At 39.3% G+C, this 27,273-nt stretch overlaps 1 protein-coding gene across 1 annotated transcript; it reads right to left on the bottom strand.

The window, feature by feature from the left end:
• Positions 1-95: 95 nt before the first annotated feature.
• Positions 96-26,905, bottom strand: FUNDC2 (FUN14 domain containing 2). The gene is made up of 5 exons (XM_035288844.3): positions 26,751-26,905; positions 21,354-21,504; positions 11,002-11,077; positions 4,135-4,266; positions 96-2,073 (listed from the first exon to the last, which is right to left on the bottom strand). The coding sequence occupies exons 1-5, from the start codon at positions 26,881-26,883 to the stop codon at positions 1,996-1,998; spliced, it is 570 nt and encodes a 189-aa protein (XP_035144735.1). The 5' UTR covers positions 26,884-26,905; the 3' UTR covers positions 96-1,995.
• Between the last annotated feature and the right edge of the window lie 368 nt (positions 26,906-27,273).

Genomic DNA, 27,273 nt, shown 5'->3' with positions numbered 1-27,273 from the left:
CATGCACATATAATGGGAACCTTGCATGAATTTTGATTCAAAGAAACTAAATGTAAAACACTCGAGACAAGGAAATTTTGAATACTGATCAGATATTGGATATTATATAATTACTGTTAATGTTTGATATGATGATGTACTATATTTATGATTTTTAGAAATAATTCTTACCTTTTAGACATACTGAAATATGATAAAATGACATTCTGGTATTTGTTTCACAATAATTGGTAAAAACCAGCAGAGCTATAATTTGATGATTGTTGTAGGTGAGTGGTAGACACATGGGGGATTACTGTACTATATTCTCTACTTTGATATATGCCTGAAAGCATCCATAATAAAAAGTAAAAATAAAGTTCTTTTAGAAAAATATGCAGCAAAGAGACTCATATCATTATGGTTTCAAGATGATTCATACATATTGCAAGCCAAATGGCTTATGTTGCCTCAAATGGTAGTTTCGATTTTCAAATTCAATACGTCATTCTCAAATAGGTTAAAATGCAAACATTTCAAGGTATAGCCTTAGAAACACACTCGTATTTCACAAGAGATCATCTCCAAGATTAATTCATTCTGAGTAAAACTAACCTTTAATAGTGAGTTTTCTTTCTATAAAGGCATTATTCATATTTTCAACAAATACTCAGCACCTATTAAGTGCTAGGTCCTGTGAGTATAATGGTGAAGACAGAAGTCTTGCCTATGAAAGCTGATTGATATTCTAGTTGGGACTGCAGACATGGTAACATGCCACTACAGCAAAATGTGCTAAGATTCTGTGCATGTGTGTGTGCAAGTGTGCATGTGTGTGCTTTTAAAGACTGATTGTAGGGGTTTGGTCATCATGAGATTGTAGACTACACTTGATGGAAACATTTCACATGCCCTATCACTGTTTTTCTTAGTTCTGAATCCCTGGAAAGCTACTTCTTTAAAACTCTGGTTTAAATTTATTTCATCTTAACTGCATTAAAAAAAAAATAGAAGTGGCACAGAGGAGTTATGGCCACCCCTAATGTTTTGATAAAAATATTTCAGGCCGTGCGCGGTGGCTCACGCCTGTAATCCCAGCACTCTGGGAGGCCGAGGTGGGTGGATCACGAGGTCAAAAGATCGAGACCATCCTGGTCAACATGGTGAAACCCGTCTCTACTAAAAATACAGAAAATTAGCTGGGCATGGTGGCGCGTGCCTGTAATCCCAGCTACTCAGGAGGCTGAGGCAGGAGAATTGCCTGAACCCAGGAGGCGGAGGTTGCAGTGAGCCAAGATCATGCCATTACACTACAGCCTGGGTAACAAGAGCAAAACTCCATCTCAAAAACAAAACAAAACAAAAAAATTTCATTCACATTTCAAAGCCTAAAATCTTTTCTATGAAATAAAAATCCAAGATCTTTTCTTTCCCACCTAAACCACTTGTTTTACAATATCAGATTTTTCAATTATAGTACTAATGCTGCCCATTTGTTGCATAATTATAACACATTTAATTAGCTCTTTCTGTAACATAAAACCAACTAAAAAGAAAGTAGACACCAAGATACCAAAATCTTTCATGCTTAAAGGCAAATGTATTCAGTTCCTTTCCATGCAGCACACAATAAGGTTATCTATGTGCTTATTTCTTTTCCAAATCAACAGTTTGGGACAACCTTTCAGGATCCAGTCATCTTCTACGGTGAGCCAGCTTGCAATGTGTTCTGGTTTAAGTGTCTTGCATGGGGGTAAAGGAATCTTCTTGCTGACCTATAGACTGACCAAGTAGGGGGTGTACTGGGAGGAGAGCTAAGGACTACTGTCTTGTCTGGCACCATCAAGCTCATGGTGTCACAGTAACTTGCACCAACAGATGCTTATAGAAGCCACCCGGATTTGCCATGGCAGGGAGGAAGGCACGGGAGAAGAGGAGGGACTTGATGTCCTATGATGGAGTGTAGAGGCTGCTGGCTAGAAAAAACCAGGAACAATGAAAATGAGGTCATTTCCCTTAGGATGCCATTCCAAGCAGAAAGCCTCCGAAAAATCCCCCAGTCACTATAACATTCTTCTTCACAAATGACACCACCTGAAAACAGAAGACAGTACAATGGGTTGTTTTGCTAAGGATGTCAATAATATTAAGAATCATCTCTATTACACCTATGCCAATCTTAACGATGTCAATCCCCTTAGCTGTTATGTAGTTTGTACTTTAGCCAAAGGACAATGGAAGCCATTAAATTGACTTACATATGAAAATGACCACTGGCTGCTATAGGGGGAATAAGACTACAGAGAGCCTGATAGGAAGGAAGATGCACATCGGGAGGTAGAAACAATGGCCCTTTGAATCAAGGACAAAAAAGGAGTTCATGGGGACAGTTATGGGAGAAGAGTGAAGCCACACTAAATAAACTGGTTATAGAGGCAATTATCACTGTTGAGCCAGCAGCCCAAAAGTTTGGGACCAGCCAGGACAACAACAGGGTCTCCCTGTCTCTACAAAAAATTTAAAACTTCACCAGGTATGCTGGTGCACACCTGCAGACCCAGCTACTCAGAAGGCGGAGGTAGGAGGATGGCTTAGTTGAGGGTACAGTGAGCCATGACTGTGCTACTGTACTCCAGCCTGGGTGACAGAGTGAAACCCTCTCTTAAAAAACAAAAATTCTCACTCACTGTGGTGAGTCACTGTGCCCAGCCATGTATTGTGTTTATAAATATTTGAAAAATAAAATTTTCATGAAATAAAAAAGTATAACTTTCGTAACTTTCAGATTGAGGAGAGACAGAAGGAAGAAAGGTAAGAAGAACCAGCTGGGCTCTGGGCTCCTGCAGATAACCACCTGTGCCACCTTCCCACTCTGGGTAAAGGCATGAGCTTTGACCAGCCACTTGCCGATCACTGGCATGAAGAGCCACTTACAACATGAGCAGCTGGAGGCACATACAGGGTATTTCTGTTTTCCCTGTGAGGCTCGAGTAAGCTAATGGGAGAATTTCCCATCACTCCAGGCTATAGAACATACCAGCTATCTTCTTGACACCCTAATTTTTGTTTATTTCTCCCCAGTTCACTGTACTTATTTCTTTGGGATATCTGACATATTTTTAAAGGTAATAAAGAAACAGCAAAAAATACCCTTTTAAAAAGGAAGAAATTCTCTTGTCCCTCCAGTGCCAGGTTATAATCTAACCTGGCTGTAATAAACAAGATTAGGGATTATCAAACTACAGCCCATGGGCCAAATGCAGTCTGAACCTGTTTTTAAATAAAGTTTTACTGTAACATAGCCACATCCACTTATTTACATATCATCTATGGCTATTTTCATGACATACAGTGGAGCTGAATAGTTGTAACAGAGACCATATGGCCCATAAAACTAAAAATATTTACCTAGCCCTTTACAGAAAAAGTTCACCAATCCCTGGGCTGCACATTTCTACTAGTTATATGTAAAACAAGCAGAGTATGAATATTTCAGAGATACATGTATACAGGGACAAAATGTGACTCAAAATGATCATACTGGCCATATATCCTTCCCATCTACTATGCTGCCCCACATTCCTAGAAAAACATGTTAAAGGGATAATCACTCCACAAATGTGCACAGTCAAGTACTGTCTGTATCACTCTGTACTCTCAACTGACAAAGGTCACCAAACACTTTTAATTATCCAGCTTTTGAAAATGCTATGAAGCTGGCCAGGCGCGGTGGCTCACGCCTGTAATCCCAGCGCTTTGGGAGGTCGAGGCGGGTGGATCACGAGGTCAAGAGATCGAGACCATCCCAGTCAACATGGTGAAACCCCATCTCTACTAAAAATACAAAAAATTAGCTGGGCTCGGTGGTGCGTGCCTGTAATCCCAGCTACTCAGGAGGCTGAGGCAGGAGAATTGCCTGAACCCAGGAGGCGGAGGTTGCAGTGAGCCGAGATCGCACCATTGCACTCCAGCCTAGGTAACAAGAGCCAAACTCCGTCTCAAAAAAAAAAAAATGCTATGAAGTTATAATATTCCAAGTAGCTTTGTCACATTACTCTAAGTTCTTTGTAATGTTTAAGCCCTGTTCATCACTGAGCTATCGAAGCAATAGGGTTAAGACAACTGTATGCGCTGTATGAATAATGCAAGTCTCACCTCCTCGGCTTTGCTCCTGACCTCAGTAGGTATCTGATTGCTCTTACGGATCTTCAGCTGCTCTTTGGCTTTCTTCATGTCCTTCTCCACTCGTTGCCAGTCAACTTTGATGTACCCAGTATGGTTTGCAAGCTACAATATCAACAATAATGACAAGAAGGAATGAGAAACAGATTTTTTATTTTTTTAATCAGGATAAATTGTGAAGTAAATTCTCAAAACCCTCTGACTTTCCATTTTTGGAGACATCTGTCATTTGATCATCTGTATCGTGATAACATCTACTCAGCATCCCCCCTATATGCAAAGCCATATGCCTGGCACTAGAAATAACTACTGACAATTCTTTTAATTTATTTATACTCTTACAACTCTTTTAAAAAGTTTTATGTAAGATGAAAATCAAGGTAGGGAGGTCAAGATGTAAGGTGAAGAGATGGACCTTACAGCCAATTCAAATGTTTCCAGAGAACGACTCTGACAATGTGCCCATGAGTGTCAGTTTCCTGACAATGTGAACAGTTCAAAACTTTCAGGCAGTAATTACTGTTGCTTAACAGGAGAAAAGATGCCAGATATTCAGGAAGAAACCTAGCATCTGGCCCCACCGAGATTTCTCATGAATGACTTCATACAAAGAGGTATTAAGAGAAACACATCCAAAGACACCTGTAGCATGTACCTATTTCCCTTGATAAAAACAGCGAAACTCTAAAATGCACTGTAAATCTGATTTAAGCATGTAGTTTTTGATGATGTATTAGTATCATCCAAGGAATGAAGAGAATGACTATAGCCCACCAAACAATGCCCTGTCAATATCACCTCTCTACCAAATTTTTGCTAAGCTGTATCTACCTGGATATCTCAAAATATCTGAAACTAAAAGTCTTCACCTTGCTAGGGTCTCCTGCACTGTTGCTCTTCCTCTAGTCCCTATTTTAGCTAATGGCACCACCAGTCACCCAACCAGACTAGAGAAAATACTTGTGATGTGTATTACAAACAAAACATTGATACTCAAAAAAGTAAAGTTCTTATAGAGATCAGTAAGAAAAAAAATTCACTTTAAAACTGCGTAAAGGCAATTCACAGAGGAAAGTGTCAAAGAGAAAGAAAAAGCTGAACTTCACAAGTAATCAAGGAGAGAGAAATTAAAATAATGACCTATAATTTTTTATCAGATTGGAGAAAATTAAAGCACTGAAAATATCTGCTGTTGATAAGGACGTGGGGAAATAGACACTCTTACACATGCTTACTAAAAGTCTTAACTGGTAGTCTTTTAAGAAAACAATTCGGGTCAGGCTTATGCCTATGATCCCAACACTTTGGGAGTCCAAGGCGGGTGGATCACGAGGTCAAGAGATCGAGACCATCCTGGTCAACATGGTGAAACCCCGTCTCTACTAAAAATACAAAAAAATTAGCTGGGCGTGGTGGCGCGTGCCTGTAATCCCAGCTACTTGGGAGGCTGAGGCAGGAGAACTGCCTGAACCCAGCAGACGGAGGTTGCGGTGAGCCGAGATCGCGCCATTGCACCTCAGCCTGGGTGACAAGACCGAAACTCCGTCTCAAAAAAAAAAAAAAAAGAAAAGAAAAGAATTTGGCAGTGTCTACCAATACTGCAATTACACATGCTGTCACACTGCCTCCAGAATGGCAGCCCTTGCCACAGTAGTTTTACTTATGAGTCTATAACTAGAAATAACACAAAAGTCTATCAACACATGAATGGATGAACAAACTATCATATTTACACAATAGAATATTACTTAGTACTAAAAGAACAAATTACTTATAGCAACCACATAGTTGAGTATCAAAATTTGTATGCTAAAAGAAGGTTCTCTTTCATTTACTTTATCCTGTTTCTCCCACAAAAATCCTGCTGTTAAACTGAGAGAATACATAAACTAGCTATTTGAGGGCTCTTACATAAAAACAGTGGCATGCAAACTGGAGAAGACCAGAATTCAAAGCACCACCAAACTGGTGGTGTGTTTCCTGCTTTTCCTGCAGTATCACCTGGCCTGACCTCAAGGCAGGACTCAAGAAACATCTGACAAAATTCAATGCAAATTCGCGATAAAAGTCTCAGAGAAAGAGGAATAGAGGGGAACTTCCTCAACTTGATAAAGAACATCTACACAAAAACCCTGCAGCTAGCACTGTGCGTAATGGTAAAGGAATGAATGCAGGGAACAAGGCAAAGATGTCCGCCCTCTCCACTCCTATTCAATATCATACCAGAAGTGAACTCAGAGTCAGCACAACGAGGCGAGAAAAGGAATTAGGAGGCATCCAGATTCACAAGGAAGAGGTCAAACTGTCTCAATTCATATACATCTTTGTCTACATAAAAATTTCACAGAATTGAACAACAACAACAAAAAAACACCAAACAAAACTCCTAGACTAAAACAGTGAGTTTACCAGGGTCACAAGATACAAGATCACACAAGACCAACTCAATTTCAATATGCTAGCAATTTGAACTGAAAAATTTTTTAATGATTTACAGCAATAGGCACAAAAAAATTAAATACAAGGTATAAATCAAATAAAACATACAGGATCTCTATACTGAGAACTACAAAATGCTGAAGAACTCAAAGACAACCTAAATAAATGGAGAGACAGGTCATGTACATGGAATGGCATATTCAACACAGAAATGATGACCAATTCTCTCTAAATTATCTATAGGTTTACTGCAATCCCAATCACAAATCCCAGTAGGATTTCTTTCTCTTTTAATTTATTTATTATACTTTAAGTTCTGGGGGTACATGTGCAGATCATGCAGGTTTGGTACATAGGTGTACACAGGCCATGGTAGTGGTTTGCTGCATTCATCACCCCGTCATCTCCATGAGGTATTTTTCCTAATGCTATCCCTCCCCAATCCCCCCACCCCCTGCTATTTCTCCCCTAGCCCCCCACCCTCCAGGCCCCAGTGTGTGATGGTTCCCTCCCTGTGTCCGTGTGTTCTCACTGTTCAACACCCAATTATGAGTAAGAACATGCAGTGTTTGGTTTTCTGTTCTTGTGTCAGTTTGCTGAGAATGATGGTTTCTAGTTTCATCCATGTCCCTGCAAAGGACATGAACTCATCATTTTTTATGGCTGCATAGTATTCCATGGTGTATATGTGCCACATTTTCTTTATCCAGTCTATCATTGATGGGCATTTGGATTGGTTCCAGGTCTTTGCTATTGTAAACAGTGCCACAATGAACATACGTGTGCATGTGTCTTTATAATAGAACGATTTATAATCCTGTGGATATATACCCAGTAATGGGATTGCTGAGTCAAATGGAATTTCTATTTCTAGGTCCTTGAGGAATCGCCACACTGTCTTCCACAATGGTTGAACTAATTTACACTCCCACCAACAATGTAAAAGCGTTCCTATGTCTCCACATCCTCTCCAGCATCTGTTGTCTCCACATGTTTTAATGATCGCCATTCTAACTGGCGTGAGACGGTATCTCAGTGTGGTTTTGATTTGCATTTCTCTAATGACCAGTGACGATGAGCATTTTTTCATGTTTGTTGGCTGCATAAATGTCTTCTTTTGAAAAATGTCTGTTCGTATCTTTTGTCCACTTTTTGATAGGGTTGTTTTTTCTTGTAAATTTGTTTAAGTTCGCCATAGATTCTGGATATTAGCCCTTTGTCTGATGGGTAGATTGAAAAGATTCTTTCCCATTCTGTTGGTTGCCGGTTCACTCTAATGATAGTTTCTTTTACTGTGCAGAAGCCGTGGAGTTTAATTAGATCCCACTTGTCAATGTTGGCTTTTGTTGCCATTGCTTTTGGTGTTTTAGTCAGGAAGTCCTTGCCCATGCCTCTGTCCTGGATGGTACTGCCTAGGTTTTCCTCTAGAATTTTTTATAGATACATAAATAGGCTGGTTCTAAAACTTATATGGAAAGGCAAGAGAACTACAATCACCAAAATGATTCCGATAAACAGAATTGGGGGAAATCACACTACCTGATTTAAGACTTACTATAATGCTACAGTAGTCAAGGAAGCAGAGACAGACACACAAATGAACAGAACAGAATAAAAAGTACAGAAATGGACTTGTACAAATACAAGAAACCGATTTTTTATAAGGGTGCACAAGTAGTACTGGTGGTGGTGAAGTCCCCTGGGTGGCCCAGGCCAGGACTGCAAGGTGACTTCCTGCTCTCCATGGCGTTACTGGGGGGCTGCACTATAGGAGTAAAGCAACACCAGAACTGGGAAAACAGCCCCTTCCTGCTGCAATGTCCCTCCAGCGCCCTCTACTGACAAAAGTTCAACATCATGTGTCCATTACAGCACAACAAGCAGAGGGAGTAGAATAAATTGAAAACTGGCAAGCATTGCTGGGCTCTGAAAGTGATCTACAGCTTGGTAAGAAAATGCAACTACATTCATAAAGCCATCAAGGAAAAATGTCACTGTTCACAGATGGCATGATTTTATAGACAAAACCCAAAAGAATCCCAGACAAGTCAGAAATTAGAGAATTTTTTAGTAAGGTGGCTGGCTGAAAAAGCAACATAACATATCAACTGTATTTCAACACACTACCATGAATCAGAATGTGTAGTTTTAAAAATCGTATCATCCACAAAACCAACTAAAGTTATAAGATATCCAGTAATAAAAATGAATCACACATGTACAAGATCTATATGGAAAAATAATAAAAGTCTATTCAAAGGCATTAAAGAAGACCTAAATAATTGGAGAGAAAACCTACGTTCACAGGTAGATTACTCAATATCATAAGATATCTACATGGTTCCAATGCAATTCCGATTAAAATGTCAACAGGATTTTTTAAAATAACTGACAACTCTGATCTAAAATTCAGGTGAACAAGCAGAAACACAAAAGTAGCTGCGACACTCCTGAACAACACGGTGGAGGAATCTGCATGGCACCAAATACCAAGCTTTAGTACTGCCATAAAGAACAGAACACAGAAACCAGAATCACAGCCACATATACATGGATTTTCATATATGAAAGAGACAATGCTGTAAATGTTGGGAATGGGAAGAATTATTCACTAAATTCTGTTCAATTATCAGTATGGAGAAAAGGAAACTGGATCCCTATATCAAACTATAACTCCTGATATAACTGATCTCTCAAAATTATGCTTGCCTCCTGCTCTCACCCCTCTAGTGACAGATAACATGAGTGCCTGCCACAGATTCTCCATGTCTCACCTGTGCAGCAAAGCAGTGTCCCTATACCCCCTGAATATTGGAGTCATCCAACACCAGAATCTCATTTTGAGTGCCTTTTTGGAGACACTTGCAATACCAATTATTTCTGTCCGTGGCCCAAAAAGAAACAGAGGGCACACTCCAATTAAGACATTTCAAGGCAATATTAAGATGTTTATGAAGTCTGGGGCAGCATGTAACGGAAACCACAGGGATAGAGCTGTTACTGCACTTCTGCCTGAAGGGTCAAGAGGAAGGAGAGAGAGGTGTGAAGAGCCAACAAAAGTGATGCTGCATGACTTCTGAGTCTTGTGCAACAAAGGAGATGCAACTTGCACCATATTTCTGGCGCACTGTGCTTGGGAGTCCTGAAGTCATGGCGGTAAGAGGAAGCCTACACTGGTGGTAAGACTCATGCCCAGGTATCACATGGAACAGCACTGACACTATGGAGAGGGGGGAAATAAGGAGAGTAGGAGGGAAGACAGAGACAGAGAGACAAAGAGGCCCGGCCAGTCCACACCTACCCCAGCCCTCTGATCATCTGGCCTGTAACCACATGAGACTTTAATCCACAAGCACCTACCTTAACCCTCCCCCAGACTCCTGTAACCATGACAGAGAATAAAGTGATCATTATTTGAAGCCATTAGGTTTGGGGGAATTTGGCATGCAGCAATACCACACTCAACCCAGCTCCAGCCAGTTACCAGTTTCCCTCTTCAATACATCTGATTTTCACCTGACCTATCTGCAGAACTCACTCCAATCATGGTGCTAATACAGAACTTACCTTGCCAAAGTGAGGGATGCCAACTCTGGGAAGAGACAAAGGGCTGTGAATTCAGAGACTCTGCCATGATTCAGCAAGTTATGGCTCCCACAGCAGAGCAGCTCTACGCACCGCTGCACAGTAGAATCACTTCAAGTGTTTTAAGTTTTTCGATGAAATCAGACTGTGGGTTGGGGGTGATATATGTCGGCTCTTTTAAAAACCCCCAGGTGATTCCAATGTGGAGCCAAGTTTGAATACCAATGCCACAGAGCTAAGAAATGTGTGCCCAGTACAATCAAATGTCAGTTTTCTTTTGTTTTAGGAGAAACTGCTCCCTTTTTGTTTTTCAAGTCTTGCTTGTTAGTCTCTCCCAGAGCAGTCTCACAAAACTGGCAACCACTGGTTCTGAAACTATGGGTCAAGAAGACAGCAGAGGACATCTGACTGCACTGTCACTTAGCTCCCACTTCTCATCAAATGCTCAATGTCCCCTCTGTAAAAGCTAGATATATTAGAATATGAAACTAAATCATCCCAGCCTACTTGCAGTTTTGAAATCACATCTGCTTAATATTTCAGGTGGTCTTAAAAACTCTTTTAAGGGAGCTATGATAAGGAATTTGCACTTCTATCCCCAAATGAGAAAATAAAATGTAACTGGTAAATAACATTTACTAGTATAATGGATAAAATTTGACTCAAATGGTCATTAGCATTGGAAATAGTAAATAAAAACAAGTCCAAAGGCTACTGTAGTGTAACATAGCCAGGACTGTATTCCAACTCCCTGCACCGCATTCCTTAATGGGCAGGTGGAATTTCCAAACATCTGAGAACATTTCACATACAGACCTGAAGGAGAAAAAATCCACCTCCCACAGCTGTTGCAGCCAACTTTCCAACCTTCTGGAATATGAAACCCGTGCACCTACAAAAACAAACCAACATCACACAAATTGATGAGCTGTCAGATACATACAAACATGCATTTCTGGCAATGTACATATCCTACTTAGCTTGAGATGATCCAGTTCCTTCCTACCCCTACATAAAGCCAGCCCCAAGAGGAAGATGACATAAGGAAATCAAATCTTGGCTCTACTAATTTTGTGGTCTTGAGCAAGTCCCTTAAAACTCAGGTTATATTTTTAAAAGATGACTGGCTACATTGTGGAGAACAGATTAAAGGGGAAGGATGAAGGCAGAGACCCCAGTTAAGAGGGTGAAGTAGCAATCCAGAAGAGAAGTGAATGCTAAGGGACCAAGGTCGAGATGGCAAGAAGGGAGCAGACCTGAGAACTGTTTGTGAAGCAAAAAAATAAAACACGCCTGAGTTTGAGGACAGGATGGTTGCAAGGGATAAGGCACAGGATTCTGTCCTCAATGTGGCATTTTTTACAATACAAAAACAAGGAAGAGAAACATAGGAAAAGGTGGGGGAAGGGAGGGGAGGAGATAATATCATTTTGAATATGTTGAATGCAAAATGTCCATATGATATGAGTGGCTACATCTCGTAGCCAATTTAATATAAGTATGTGTTTCTTTATTTTTTTTAATTATTATTTTTTTAGACGGAGTTTCACTCTTGTTACCCAGGCTGCAGTGCAATGGCACGATCTCGGCTCACCGCAAACTCCGCCTCCTGGGTTCAGGCAATTCTCCTGACTCAGCCTCCCGAGTAGCTGGAATTACAGGCGCGCACCACCATGACCAGCTAATTTTTGTATTTTTAGTAGAGACGGGGTTTCACCTCGTTGACCAGGATGGTCTCGATCTCTTGACCTTGTGATCCACCCGCCTTGGCCTCCCAAAGTGCTGGGATTATGGGCGTGAGTCACCGCATCTGGCAGTGTTTCTTTATTATTTTCTATCTTCCTGCCCTTACCCAGCACTAAAATGTAAGCTTTATGTGGCAGAGATTTTGTTGTGTTAATTGTTGAATGCATATTAGCTGTAATCATTAACCACTGTTGAAAAAATCCTCTCTCTAACCTCTAATTCTCCAGCCACCTTCCCTTTTCTCTACTCTCCTTTACGATAAAATTACTTTGAGGCCATCTCTTTTTTTTTTGCCCCCATCTCCACCCCCAGGCCATCTCTTTTGTCCTGTGTCCATCCATATGCTCTTACACCTGCTCCATTCAGGCTTTTGTCCCATGACTTCAATGAAACCATTCTTACCAAAGTTACCACTGATCTGGACCTCGCCAAATGCTAGTGTTCACTTCTCAGCTTTTGACACAGTTGATTACTCTCTCCTTTTTTTTAAAAAATGAAATTTTATTGTGTATATTTGATATTTACAACATGTTATGAGATACATAGAGACAAGTAAAATGGTTACCATAATGAAGCAGATTAATGTATCTATCATCTCATATAGTGACTTTTTTGTGATAAGAGCAGCTAAAATGCACTTATTTCACAGAAATTCCTTTGTATCCTTTGACCTACATCTTCCCATTTCCTCCTCTCACTCCCATCCTATCCCTGGTAACCAGTTTTATTTCTTTATATTTATTATATTATACCCCTGCATATTTGGCTTTTTCCCCCACATATGAGACCATGCAGTATTTTGTCTTTCTATGTCCTTAGCATAATGACCTCCAGGTCCATCTATGCTATGGCAAGTCACAGTCTCCTTTTTTAAGGCTAAATAGTATCCCATTGTATATACATTTTCTCTATCCATTCATCCATTTATGGACACTTAGGATGTTTCCATATCTTGACTATTGTCAATTAATGCTGCACTGAACACAAGAGGGCAGATACCTTTATGAGGTGGTGATTTCATTTCCTTTGGGTATACACTCAGAAGAGGAATTGCTAGGTCACATGGTAGTTCTAACTTTAATTTTTTAGGAACCTCCATACTGTTTTCCATAATGGTTGTACCAATCTACATGCCCACCAACAGTGTACTAGGGTTCCTTTTTCTGCATACCCTTATGATCAACAATTATCTCGTCTTTTTGATAACAGCCATTCTAACAGGTGCAAGGTGATATCTCATTGCGGTTTTAATTTGCATTTCTCTGATGATTGGTGATGCTGAGCATCTTTTCATATATACCTGTTGGCCATTTCTATGCCTTCTTTGGATAAATGTCTGTTCAGGTCTTTTGCCCATTTTAAAAATCAGGTTGTTTTTCTACTATTGTACTTTCTCCTTCTTGACATCTTTTTGCTCTGGTATTCCAGAGCAAAAAGATGGTTGGCTTTCCTCAAATAGCACTGGCCATTCCTTATCAGATAATTTTACTGAGTCCTCCTCTTTCTGACTTTTAAATGTTAGGTTGTTCCAAGGCTAAGTCCTAGAACCCCTTTGCTCTGTGTTTTCACTTTCTATCTGCTGGGTCTGTACCATGATCTCTGATGTAGATTACTGTTATAGCCCCTTATCTGGACTCTTACCTCCACCTTTGCTCCCTAGAATCTATTCTCAATATAGCACCCCATTCAGTCCTAAAACGTGACCCAACAAACCACAGCCTGGGAGCCAAATCCTGCCAGATGTCTCTTTTTGTAACAGAGTATGTGATCAACACAAGTTGCAACAGAGATTGTGTGATACATAAGACATACAATATTTACAAAAAACTTTACTGACTCCTGCTCTAAAATGTAAGATCAAGGTACACTTCTGTTCATAACCTTCCAGTAGCTTCCCTCCTCACTAAGAGAGAAAGTTAAAGTTTTACACTTAACATCATGTCTCCTATTACCTGGCCACCCCATTGTCTATTATTCTGCTCTTATTACATTTCAGCTCAGTAAGAGAAAGAATTACAAATACAACAATGCATGTATGACCTCATTAGACTTTAAATCTTTTTTAAACAAAAGTTAGATGTCAGGTAGTGTATTTCTGAAGGGACTCTGAAATTGGAAGGGTGGTAGGACAAGTAAATAAATGATAAGGATCCACTTTAAGAGGATTCCACTGTTCAGACTTACATAGTGTAACCAGAGTTACTGATAAACATTTAGAATGGTTACAGACTTTTGCTATCACAAAAATTGTTGCACTGTTTATAACTGGCTCTTTCTCTTTTTAAAACAGAACACGCATTTTTAATAAAGCCTAATAAAGCAAGACCCCAAAAAATGAAGCACATTCTAAGTGACTACATCCAAGAACAAGAATCAAGCATATTTATAAGAACAAAAAATATTTAGTACCCAATAAGGTAAAATTCATAATATCTGCCATCTAATTAAAAACTACTAGACATGCAAAGCAGAAAAATATGAGCCATAATGATAGAAAAATCAATTAAAAGAAACCCAGAAATGGCACTGATGACAAAATTAGTAGACAAAAGCATTAAAGTTATTATAATTATATTCTATATGTTCAAGAAGCCAGAAAAAAGATTGTACATAACAAGTAGAGGCAAGGAAGCTCTTTTAAAAACATGCAAACCTTGGGTGGGTACAGTGGCTCATGCCTGTAATCCTAGCATTTAGGAGGCCAAGGCAAGAGGATCACTTGAGCCCCGGAGTTTAAGACCAGCTTGGGCAACATACTGAGACCTCATATCTCTAATAAAAAAAATTATTTTTAAATTAGCCAAGCATGGTGGCATGCACCTGCAGTTACAATATTCAGGGGGCTGAGGTGGGAGGATCTCTTGAGCACAGTAGGTAGAGATTACAGTGAGCTGTGATTGTGCCAGTGCACTCCAGCCTAGGCAACAGAGCAAGAAAGTCTTTAAAAAAATGCAAATTAAACTTCTAGAAATAAAAACTACAATATCTGAGATGAAACATATAGCAGTTTAGACACCATCAAAGATTAGTAAACTTCATGAAATAGCAATAAAAACTATCAAAAATGAAATAGAAAAAGATGTTACCATGGTGGGGGGGAATTGGGGAATGGGTATAAGACCTCTCTGGATTATTTCTAACTGCATGTGAATCTATAAGTATGTCAAAATAAAGTTTTTAAAAAGTAAACAGTATTAATGAACTGTGGAAAAACTTCACGCATAATTGTACAATTAAAATTATGTGTAATTGGAATCACTGAAGGAGGACAGAAAAAAATATTTGAAGGACAGAAAAAAATTTCACACTTCATGAAAACAATAAATCCACAGATCCAAAAAGCTCAATGAAATCTAAGCAAAAGAAACAAAAGGCTGGGCATGTAATCCCAGGTCAGGAGTTTGAGACCAGCCTGGCCAATGTGGTGAAACCCCATCTCTACTAAAATTACAAAAATTAGCTGGGTGTAGTGGCACACGCCTGTAATCGCAGCTACTTGGGAGGCTGAGGCATGAGAATCACTTGAATCCAGGAGGTGTAGATTGCAGTGAGCTATGATCATGCCACTGCACTCCAGCCTGGCCGACAGACCAAGAATCTGTCTCAAAAAAAAAAGAAGAAGAAAAAAGAAAACAAAGAAAAAAAACTAGAGCAAGGTATAACCTACTCAAACTTCTTAAAACATATGGTAAGACGAAATCTTAAAAGGAGCTGAAGGGGGAAAAAAGAGGTATTAGGTATAGAGGAATAAAGTTTGGAGAGAACACATTTCTCATACAAAATAATACAAAGCTAAAGACAATGAAATAGCATCTTTAATGTACTGAAAAAGAACACCAACCTTGCCAGTCTAGAATTCTATACTGTGATCTTTCAAAAACAAAGATGAAATAAAAGACCTTTTTCACAGATACAAAAACTGAAGAAAAAAAAACATCCCCAGTAGACAAGCAATACAAGAAATGTTAAAGGAAGTCTTTCAGGCAGAGGAAAATTATATCAGATGGAAATCTGGATCCATACAAAAGCATGAAGAGCACAAGAAATGGAAACTATGCAGAGAAATGTGAAAGGCTTCTTTCTTCTTATTAAAGACTATAAAAACTCAATATTTAATGCAAAAATAAGAATGTATTATGAATTTATAATACATGTAAAAGTAAAATTTATGGCAATGAAAACAAAGTGGGGAGGGGAAAAATGGCAGCATACTGCTATATAATATTTGAAGCAGTACATTTCTTGAAGGCAGATTATAATAAGTAGATGTCTCCTATAATCCTAAAGCAACCACTAAACTTACACAATGAGCAGTTATAGCTAAATGTTCTCACCACAAAAACATGCTTAAGTATGTGAGGTAATACATATGTTAAACAGCTTGACTTACTCATTCCACAATGAATACATGTATCAAAACATCATGTATGCCACCAATATATACAATTTTGGTGTTATTATTTTGTTTAGTTTTTGAGACTGGGTCTCATTCTGTCACTCAGGCTGGAGTGCAGTGGCACAATCTTGACTCACTATAACCTCTGCCTCCCAGGTTTAAGCCATCCTCCCACCCCAGCCTCCCAAGTAGCTGGGACTACAGGTGCACATCACACCTGGTTAATTTTTGTATTTTTGGTAGAGATGGGGTTTCACTATGTTACCCAGGCTGGTCTTGAACTCTTGAGCTCAAATGATCCACCCACCTTGGCCTCCCAAAGTGCTGGGGTTACAGGCCTGAGCAACTATACACAGCCTACAATTTTTACTAGTTAATTAAAAGAATTTTTTTTTTTTTTTTTTCTGAGACGGAGTTTCGCTCTTGTTACCCAGGCCGGAGTGCAATGGCGCGATCTCGGCTCACCGCAACCTCCGCCTCCTGGGTTCAGGCAATTCTCCTGCCTCAGCCTCCTGAGTAGCTGGGATTACAGGCACGCACCACCATGCCCAGCTAATTTTTTGTATTTTTAGTAGAGACGGGGTTTCACCATGTTGACCAGGATGGTCTCGATCTCTTGACCTCGTGATCCACCCGCCTCGGCCTCCCAAAGTGCTGGGATTACAGGCTTGAGCCACCGCGCCCGGCCAATTAAAAGAATTTTTTAAATAAACTTAAATGTAAATAGTCTAAGCACCCTAATTTAAAAGAAGAGATTGCCAAATGGATTCTAAAAAATTAACAACCACCTATATGGTGCCTACAAGAAACCCACTTTACATGTAAAGACTCAGCCGGGTGTGGTGGCTCATGCCTGTAATCCCAGTACCTTGAGAGGCAGAGGCAGGTGGATCATTTGAGCTCAGGAGTTCAAGACCAGCCTGGACAATACGGCAAATCCAATGTCTACTAAAAATACGAAAGTTAGCCTGCTGTAATAGCTCATGCCTGTAGTCCCAGCTACTTGGGAGGCTGAGGCGGGAGAATCCCTTGAACCCAGGAGGTGGAGGTTGCAGTAAGCTGAGATCACACCACTGCACTCTAGCCTGGGTGAGAGAGCAAGACTCTGTCTCAAAAATAAATAAAATAAATATAGAGACTACACAATATCCTACTCCATGTGCCTCTTCCCTTGGCTGAATTAATCTGTACCCTTTTACCGTGTTTAAAAAAAAAAACAAACCCATAACCCTGAGTAGAACAGCTCTGAGTTCTGTGAATTTTCCTAAAGAATTATCCAACATGACAGTGGTCTTGGGGACCTCTGAATTCTGCAGCTAGTAAGTGGGTTTAGCAAGAGTACAGTATACAAGATCAATATACAAAAAAAAAAACCCTGCATTTCTATATATTATACAAGCAATTAACAATGGCAACTTGAAATTTTAAAAGTAATAGCATTTATCAAAAATATGAACTACCTAGGGATAAATCTGATATAAGATGTATAAGATCTACAAAGCATTGTTGAGAGAAATTAAAGAAAACCTAAACAAATTGAAGAGGTACACCAATGTTTATGGATCAATGCAATCCCAGTCAAAATCTCATCATGTGTTTGGCAGAAACTGGCACCAAGCTGATTCTAAAATTCACATGGAGTGTATAAAAATAAGATAAAATTCATATGGAAATGCTAAATACCTAGAATACTCAAAACAGCTTTGATGAAGAACAGTTTCAAGATTTGCATTACCTAATTTCATGACTTATTATAAAGTTACAGTTATCAAAACAGTGTAATAATGGTACCCAGATCAATTTAGCAGTACAAAGAGCTCAAAAAAATATAGTCAACTGATTTTCAACCCAGGTGTAAAGGCAAGTCAGTGGAGAAAAAGACAGTGTTTTTAACAACAAATGTGGGCACAACTAGATATCCATATGCAAAAAAAAAAACAACTTGGATTCCTACCTTATACCATATATAAAAAGTAAATCAAAATGGATCACAGAACTAAATATAAAATCTAAATCTATATATCATCTAGAAAAAACGAGACAAAATCTTTGTGACCCTGGATTAGGCAAATATTCTCAGACATGACACCAAAAACTGGAGCTACAAAAGAGTTGCACTTCAATATTAAGAACTTCTGCTCTTTGAGAGGTACAATTCAGATAATGAACAGCTATAGAGTAGAAGTAATATATTTGCAAATTACATATCTAAGACTTCTATCCAGAATATTTAAAGAACTCTCACGATTCTGTAATTAAAGAAAACCAACAACCCATTCAAAATATGTGGAAAAGATCTGAACAGATAAGTCACCAAAGATATATGAATGGCAAAAAAATAAGCCCATGAAAATGCTCAACATCATTAGTCATTAGAGAAATGCAAATTCAAACCACAATGAGATACAACTCCATACCAACTAAGATGGTTGTAATGAAAAATACAATACCAAGTGTTAGTGAGGATGCAGAGGAACTGGAACCCTCACACATTGCTGGTGGAGATATATGACGGTACACACACTTTAAAAAACTGGCAGGTACTTGTAAATTTAAAACATTCACTTACTATGTGACTCAGCGATACTGTTCCTAGGTATTTACCCAAAAGAAATGAAAGGATATGTTCATACAAAGACTTGTACACAAATGTTCATAGCAGTTTTATTTGTGATAGCCAAAAAGCGAAAAAAAAAAAAACCTCAAATGTCCATCAAAGGTGGATGGAGAAACAGATTTTGGTACTAACAATGTGTTACTACTCAGTAACAAAAAGGGATGAACTACTAATATACAGAAAAGCACAGATGATATAAAAATCATTATGGCAAAGGCTGACGCAGGAGAATTGCTTGAACCTGGGAGGTGGAGGTTGCAGTGAGTCAAGATCACGCTACTGCATTCCAGTCTCAGCAACAGAGCAAAACTCCATCTCTAAACAAAAAAATATATTATTAGGGTTAATAAAAGAAGCCAGACAAAAAAAGAATACATAATATGTAATTCCATTTCCAAAAAGGAATCTAGAAAGCACAAAGTAATCTATAGTAATAGAAACCAGGTCAGTGGTGGAAAGACAGCATGAAGGGAAGAGGTACAAAGCAGCTTTTGAAGTGATAGATATGTTAATTATCTTGACCGTGGTGATGGTTTTATGGGCGTGTACATGTGTAAAAACGTCTCAAATTGTATATTTAAATATATGCAACTTATAATATATCTATTTATTAAACTTAAAAAATAAGAGATAAAGAAAACAGCCAAGATGTTCCTAAAGTTAAGATAGCAGACACACACATATGCATGCACCACACACTCACATAAAACAGTGGGGAAAGGGACAAATGGGTATTCCACATGGGGAAAAAAAGAAGGAATCTTCCACACACTGAGCACAAAAACAATTCCAGGTGGATTGTAAATCTAAATGTGAAAGGTCAAATAAAAGTTCTGAAACATCGGGTAGACAGAGATTACTTAAATAAGTCACAAAAATCACTAACCATTAAGATTTATAAAATTGACTATATTAAAAATAAGATCTTCAGTTCATCAAAAGATACCATGAAACGAAAAGATAACCACAGAAGGAGTGAAAATATCTGTAATACACACAACTAACAAACAACTGAGAATATTCAGAATATATAAAGAACTCTTACAGCTTAACAAGGGAAAGAATGACAACTTCAGAGGAAAAAGACTACAGTGGAACTGAAAGAGGAGATCCAAATGGTCAACAAACGTGAAAGTTCCTCAATGTTACTCCTACTCAGGGACATGTAAATGAAAACCACCATGAAATACTACTCCCTAACTACCAGACTGGCAAAATTGTAACGGTCTGAATTTAACTTGATTATCTCTCTAAAGAAAAATTAATTTTTTTTAAAATTTGACAATCTGGCAAAATCAAGTGCCAACAATGTAGAACAACAGGTTCATTCAGTCCTTGTTGGGACTGTAAACTGTTAAAACCAGTTTTAGAAGGTGGTTTGACATTATTTAGTGAAGCTGAGGATACCTATACCTGTGACCTACCAATTTCTAGGTATAGACCCTACAGAAATGTATGCACATATACACTGAAAATCTAATACTCATATCAGCATAGTATAGCCAAAAATTGAAACAACTCAAATGTCAGTCATCAACTGGATAAATATACTATGGTATATTCATATAATGGAACTCAAAATACGAATGGAAGTGAAGAAACTACAACTATACACGATGTAGTTGAATATATGAAAGAACAGGTTGAGCGAAAAAAGCAAGACTCAAAATACATACTGACTGCATTTACTTTACGTTGGAAACCAGGTAAACCACACTGTATTATTTAGTGACATAACTGGTGTTAAAACTACAAGCAAAAACAATGTAATAACAGCTTAACAACGTCTAGAATTTCTAGGAGGCTAGCCATATTTTTTTTAACCTGAGCAGTTGTTACATAGCTGTTCACTCTAAGTATTTACTAAAATGTATACCTTTATATGCACTGTTCCATATTTGCTATATTGTGCTATAAAATTTTTCAAATGTAAAGAGATTATGAGATTAATGGATTCAGTATTCACCTATGAAATTTGCTATTAACACTTTTTGAATTTATTACAAATGAAACCATAAGCTGTATTACATTAAGTTATCATCTGACATAGCTAATAAGTAGTTAGCTCTTTATTCTACCAGTCACCAGCTATGTAGCCTTGGGCAAATTAACCTTTCTGAGCCTTAGTTTTTATAAAACTAGGATAGAAAATAACAGTACTAATTCCAGAGTTGTGAGAAGAAAATGAGATACCTATGTAAATACTTCAAACAGTACCTGGCATATAGCAAACACTCATGGTGTGTAACCATTAAATGGTACTTTAAGATGATGTTTAGATACATGCTACACATTAAGTGACCAATTTCACAAAAGCCAATGTGTTTTCATTGGTTAAAGAAGATGGTACCTATAACTGCAATACTAAATCATGCACAAAAGACAGTGGACATCTTTCACATCACTTACCATCCAGTGACACCTCCAATGAACAGCTGAGTTGCCACGCTATACTTTTCAGCTGAAGGTCCAGATTCCTGCCCGAATAGTTTACGCCACCATGGCTGCTTCTTAGCAAATTCTGCAAGGTCCAGTGACTCAAAATTTCCCTCAAAGTTTCCTACAAGAAGTAATATGTTAAATAAGAAAATATTTACTTTTATAACAAATCACTACCATACCTAACTAGATTAAGAGGTACTTAAAGAAACAGAGATAGATATAATCAGAAACCTCCAAATTATCCTTCTATTTTAAATAGTAAATTTACTCTGAAATTCTAAGTTGCAATTTTTTAAAATCATACTAAAATCAGCAAATACTAATGTCTATCTATATTAAAGGGAAAAACCTAGAAAATCTAGAATTAGTCCTCAGATTTTTCCTCTCAAATTTAAAAATAACCAAAAAGGCCAGGCACGGTGGCTCACACCTGTAATCCCAGCACTTTGGGAGGCCGAGGCGGGCAGATAACCAGGTCAGGAGTTCAAAACCAGCCTGGCCAACATGGTGAAACCCCATCTCTACTAAAAATACAAAAATTAATTGGGTATGGTGGCAGGTGCCTGTAATCCCAACTAGTCAAAAGGCTGAGGCACAAGAATCGCTCAAACCCGGGAGGTGAAGGTTGCAGTGAGCCAAGATAGTGCCGCTTCACTCTGGCCTGGGCAAAAGAGTGAGACTCCATCTCAAATAAATAAATAAATAAAACCAAAAAGACCTACAAAAAACTGTCAGTAATACATCCCAAATGAAACTAACTTTCTTCATTTGCCCCTTCTCTTCAGGAGTAACTCAATGCTATTCAGTAATCCACAAATTTTCTCAGTACGACATGGATCTCCACTGATAATAAAGGTGAGAGGTAATGTTTAATTGAGCTCTTACTGTTTACCAGGCACTGTGCTAAGCATTAAACATGTATATGTAATTAAATCCACAGAATAAGGTAGGTAGTACTTATTAACTACATTTTACAATTCAGAAATGAAGGCTCAGAAGTTAAGTGATTTGGCCAAGTATGAAGAAAGAATTAACAAAATGTCATTCCCTTTCTCTTTGGGAAGATAATGTCAGGCTTCCCTACTATACCCAGCCTTGTTCCCTGGAAACACACCACACTAAGAAATGTCTGACATGAAATGTCAGCAATTTACTATTCAAATCTATTTACTGTAAAATAATAAACAATAGAAAATTACTACTACCCATGCAAAGGCAAAGCCATATAAAGGAAAAAAATTGTTTAAATAAAAGAAATAGAAGCAAGCCGGGCGCAGTGGCTAACACCTGTAAAACAACACTTTGGAAAGCCCAGGCAGGAGGATCACTTGAAGTCAGCAGTTCGAGACCAGCCTGGCCAACATGGTGAAACCCCCATCTCTACTAAAAATACAAAAATTAGCTGGGTGGGGTGGCGCACACCTGTAGTCCCAGCTAATTGGGAGGCTAAGACAGGAAAATCACTTGAATGCAGGTGGTGAAGGTTGAAGAAAGAAAAAAGAAAAGGAAAAAGAAAGAAAGAGAAGCAGAACCAGAGATGATCAAGATACTGAAGTAAGCAAATAACAATGTTCAAAAAATTTTCAAAAGATTAAGCCCATATGTAATTGGAGTTCCAAAGGATTAGAAACAATGGCATAGAAGTTACAGTCAAAGAGGTACACTAAAGTTATTCAGGCAGACAAGAAATGATGCCACACAGAAGTTTGGAAATGCAGAAAGAAATGACAGGTATTGGAATAGGTAAATAGGTGAATAAATCTAAATGAATACTTACTGTACAAAATAATAATTATGGAAATTGTATATTTTCAAAATCAAAGACAAAAATCAGAATTACAAAGTGGAAAACAGGAATAGATGGGAATTTCTTCAATCTGATATAGGACATCAATGAAAAATATACAACTAACATCGTACTTAATGGTGAAATATGGAACACTTTCCTTCCCCTAAAATCTCTTGCCCCTTCTCTTCAGGAGTAACTGTTTTTTTTTGTTGAGACAGGGTCTCACTCTGTCACCCACGTTGGAGTGCAGTGGCAGTATCACAGATTACTGCAACTTCAAACTTCTAGGCTCAAGCAATCCTCCCACCTCAGCCTCCCCAGTAGCTGGACTACAGCTGTGCACCACTGTGGCCAGCTGAATTTTTTTTTTTTTTTTGTAGACAGGAGGTCTCACTTTGTCGCCCAGGCTGGTGTGGAACTCCTAGCCCCAAGTGATCCTCCCTCCTTAGCCTCCCAAAGTGCTGGGATTACAGGTCTGAGCCACCTCACCCAGCACTGTACTGGAGTTCCTAGCCAGTGCAACAAAAGAAAAGTCAAAGAAATTAGAAAGCAGGTACAATAATAATTCTGTCTTCATTGGCAGCTAATATGACTGTATATATAGAAAACCCAGAAAAATCTACAAAAAGCTACCAGATTATAAGACCAATATTAAATGCTTGTAATCCCAGCTACTCAGGAGGCTGAGGCAGGAGAATTGCCTGAACCCAGGAGGCGGAGGTTGCGGTGAGCCGAGATTGCGCCATTGCACTCCAGCCTGGGTAACGAGAGCGAAACTCCGTCTCAAAACAAAAAGACCAATATTAAAAAGTCATTTGAATTTTTATGTATTAGAAATGAACTAGAAAAGAAAATAATTCTAATTGCAAAAATTGTGTTGGAATAAGCTCAATGGAAGATACACAAGACCTCTGCACTGTAAACTACAAAATGCTACAAACTACAAAACACTGCAAAGAAATTGAAGATGACCTAAAATAACAGGGATATACTATGCTTATGTTTTGCAAGATTCAATATTTTTAAGATGCTCGTTCTCTCCATATATTGATCTATATCTATATATTCAATACAATGCCAATCAAAAAGTAGGTTTTTATGTAATTGACAAACTGGTTCTAAAATTCATGTGAAGGTCCAAAAAAACTGAGCAGTGGTCCAGTTACTGGAACAACAAATTACTCCAAAACTTCATGAAGCAAAACAATAATATATTATGCTCTCAGATTCTGTGGATCAGGAATTCAGCCACAGTACTGTGGTTTGTGTCTGTTTCATGATGTTGTGAGGCTTTAGCCAGAAGATTTACAGGCTGGGTGTGAAGATTCTATACTCACACAAATAGATAGGCTGCCCCTCTATGTGAGTCAGCCTAGGCTTCCTTACAGCATAGGAGCCGAGTTCCAGAGGTAAAAGTCCCAAGAAATGGAGAGTGCAAAAGCAGTGTTACTTCTGCTACCTTCTATAGGAACAGGCAGTCAGTCACAAGCTCCCACCCAGATTCATGAAGAGGGAATATTGATCCCACCCCTGGGTGGGAGGAGTGTCAAAGTCACTAGGAAAAAGACCATGAAGAATCGGAAATATTGCTGCAATCAGGAAAATACAAACTGCCACAAATGGCCAGAATATTCCTGGGCGGGGGAGGGAGGAGGCGGCAGGGGAGAAGAGGGTTCAAGGAATTTCAAGACTTATTATAAAGCTACAGTATAATATACAACTACCTTAATTTCAAGACTTATAAAGCTATGGCATTCAACAGTGTTGAACTGACCCAAGGATACCCAAATATAGCAATGGAAGAGAATCCAGAGTCCAGAAATAGATACACCCATATAGTCATTTGATTTGTAATAACATAGCACCAAGCTAATTCAATGAAGGAAACAACAAATGATGTTAGAAGTACTAGATATTTGTGTTAAAAAAAAAAAACTACTCTCAACCTCTACCTTAAACCATACCCAAAATAGATTCAAGAATTCATTCAAGATACATCACAGATGCCCATTTAGCAGAACAAAATATGGGATGTTTGAGTACCCGAGTACTCTATGGCCTTACAGGTAGTTTATTTTTCTAATGTAACAAAACAAGACAGTTATGTTGAAGAAACTCTCTTCCTAGGTTAAAGAAGATTACTGAAAAGAAGAATGAGTTTTCAGGTTTTTTTTTTTTAATTTTCAGTTTTGTTCTAATGTAATTTAACCAAGCCCCTTAGATCAACAAGTGGATCCCGTCAAAAAGGGGAGGGAATTAGAGACTGAGTTGGGAGGATCACTTGAGCTCAGCTTGAGCCCAGGAGTTTGGGGCTGCAGTGAGCTATGATTGTGCACTCTAGCCTGAATGACAGATCTAGTCCCTAAAAAGGGGAGGGGGGAGGTGGATTAAATGCAAGATATTTGGTCAGTCATTGTTCAAACACTGCTAATCACTATGATAGACAAAAGTCAGTCACTAGCCACGTTTATGAGCCCAGGAAATCAATGATCACAGTATTATGTGATCATCACTGTGATAATTGAAACTCATCTGAACCTCAAAATTTCTCACAACAATCTCCTAGGTGCAAATACCTGATCAACCTATACGTTTAAAGTCACTAAGCACAGTCTGCTCTACAGAAAAATACATAATTATCACATTGTACATTCTACCTTCCTAGGGTCATCTAAAATTTAGTGATGTGCTGGTAAAATCCTTAACAGTCGGCTTTAGGCAGGGGTGATTTGTAGTGCAGCAAATTTCCATGGTGTATTCATTCATTGTGACGTGAGCGTGACATAACTGAATTGTGACACCACTGAACTCAGAGTTGGGAAGTGATGCACAGTAGAGCACCATAGTATAGTATCTACTCCACACAGATGCAACAAATGTATAAATAACCTCAAAAGCAAAGTAACAATAAAATATGGTAAATAATAAAAATGATAAGTATTTAGTATCTTCACTGCTTTTGTTTTTAACATAATTTATAATTTTAAGTGTATATAATTGAGTTTTCGGTGATGACTCTGTTTAGCAATGGGATCCTGTGAGTCAGTAAGCATTCAAAACAGGGTAAGAAGCATAACTTAAAGACGTGCTCTACTGCGAATTACACAAAATCTTCCTTCGACTATGCCGACTAAACAAAAGGGTATGCCTAAGTACCATCCCATATATGCTAGTTTTTCAAAACCATCAATAATGCAGTTGGGGAGGCGCCTTGTACACAGAATGACGCCACGAGGCATTTGAGATGAACGTCCAAAGGAACAAAGAAGCCAGACCGCTTCTGAGAACAGAAACAGAACGTCTCTGGGCGTTAGCTGCCGGGGGCGGCGCCGGAAGGCTGTGAGGTCCAATGGAGACCACACTTCTGGGTGGTTAGGCCGCAGACATGCATGTGACCTTGGCCGGACCCTTGGAGCTGCTAGGCCGGGGGCGAGCCCCGAGGGCCCTCCCCGTCCCCGTGCCGCTCCGGCTCCCGGGGGAGGTCAGTGGGCACCGGCGGGAGCGGAGCCCTTCCCCTTCCGGAGCCCGGGAACGCGGCTCCTCGCGGCGCTGGCCGCGCGCGCACCCGCCCTTACCTTGACTGGGTGCAGCCATTTCGAGGAGCTCGTCTCGCGAGGACACACGCAGAGGATCTGCGCGGTAGGCCGCGGAGTGGCGCGCAGTCTTCGCCACCACTCGGCTTCCGGCACGTGGGGCAGATGTTTCCATTCCCACGGCGGCGGCGGAAGAGGGCGGGCCGGGGGCGCGGCTGCCGCTTCCCGTCTCAGCTAGCGGCTGCGTCACAGAGCTCAGCTGACTGTGTCAGAAGCCCTGCAGCCACGCCCAACGGATGCGCCGAGACCCGCGTGCGCAGAGAGCCTCCCGGGGGCTGAGGCTCCCTCCCCCACTCCCCCCAGTCCCTCATGGCTACTATCCCCGGCCTTGAGGGCTCGCTCGCTAAGTACCTGGAGGCGAGTTCCTGACACGACTCTGACTCAATCCTCATCCCTTGCCTGGTTACGAATACTACCTATGACTCACTGAAAATAAAGACAGCTGAGAGACCATGTTTGTTCATGTAAATATCGAGCAAATATTTATCGGCTCCTGCGATATGCC

The sequence above is a fragment of the Callithrix jacchus genome, chromosome X, assembly GCF_049354715.1.
Source record: "Callithrix jacchus isolate 240 chromosome X, calJac240_pri, whole genome shotgun sequence".
NCBI lineage: Eukaryota > Metazoa > Chordata > Mammalia > Primates > Cebidae > Callithrix > Callithrix jacchus.
This window is presented reverse-complemented; position numbering and strand designations above follow the sequence as displayed.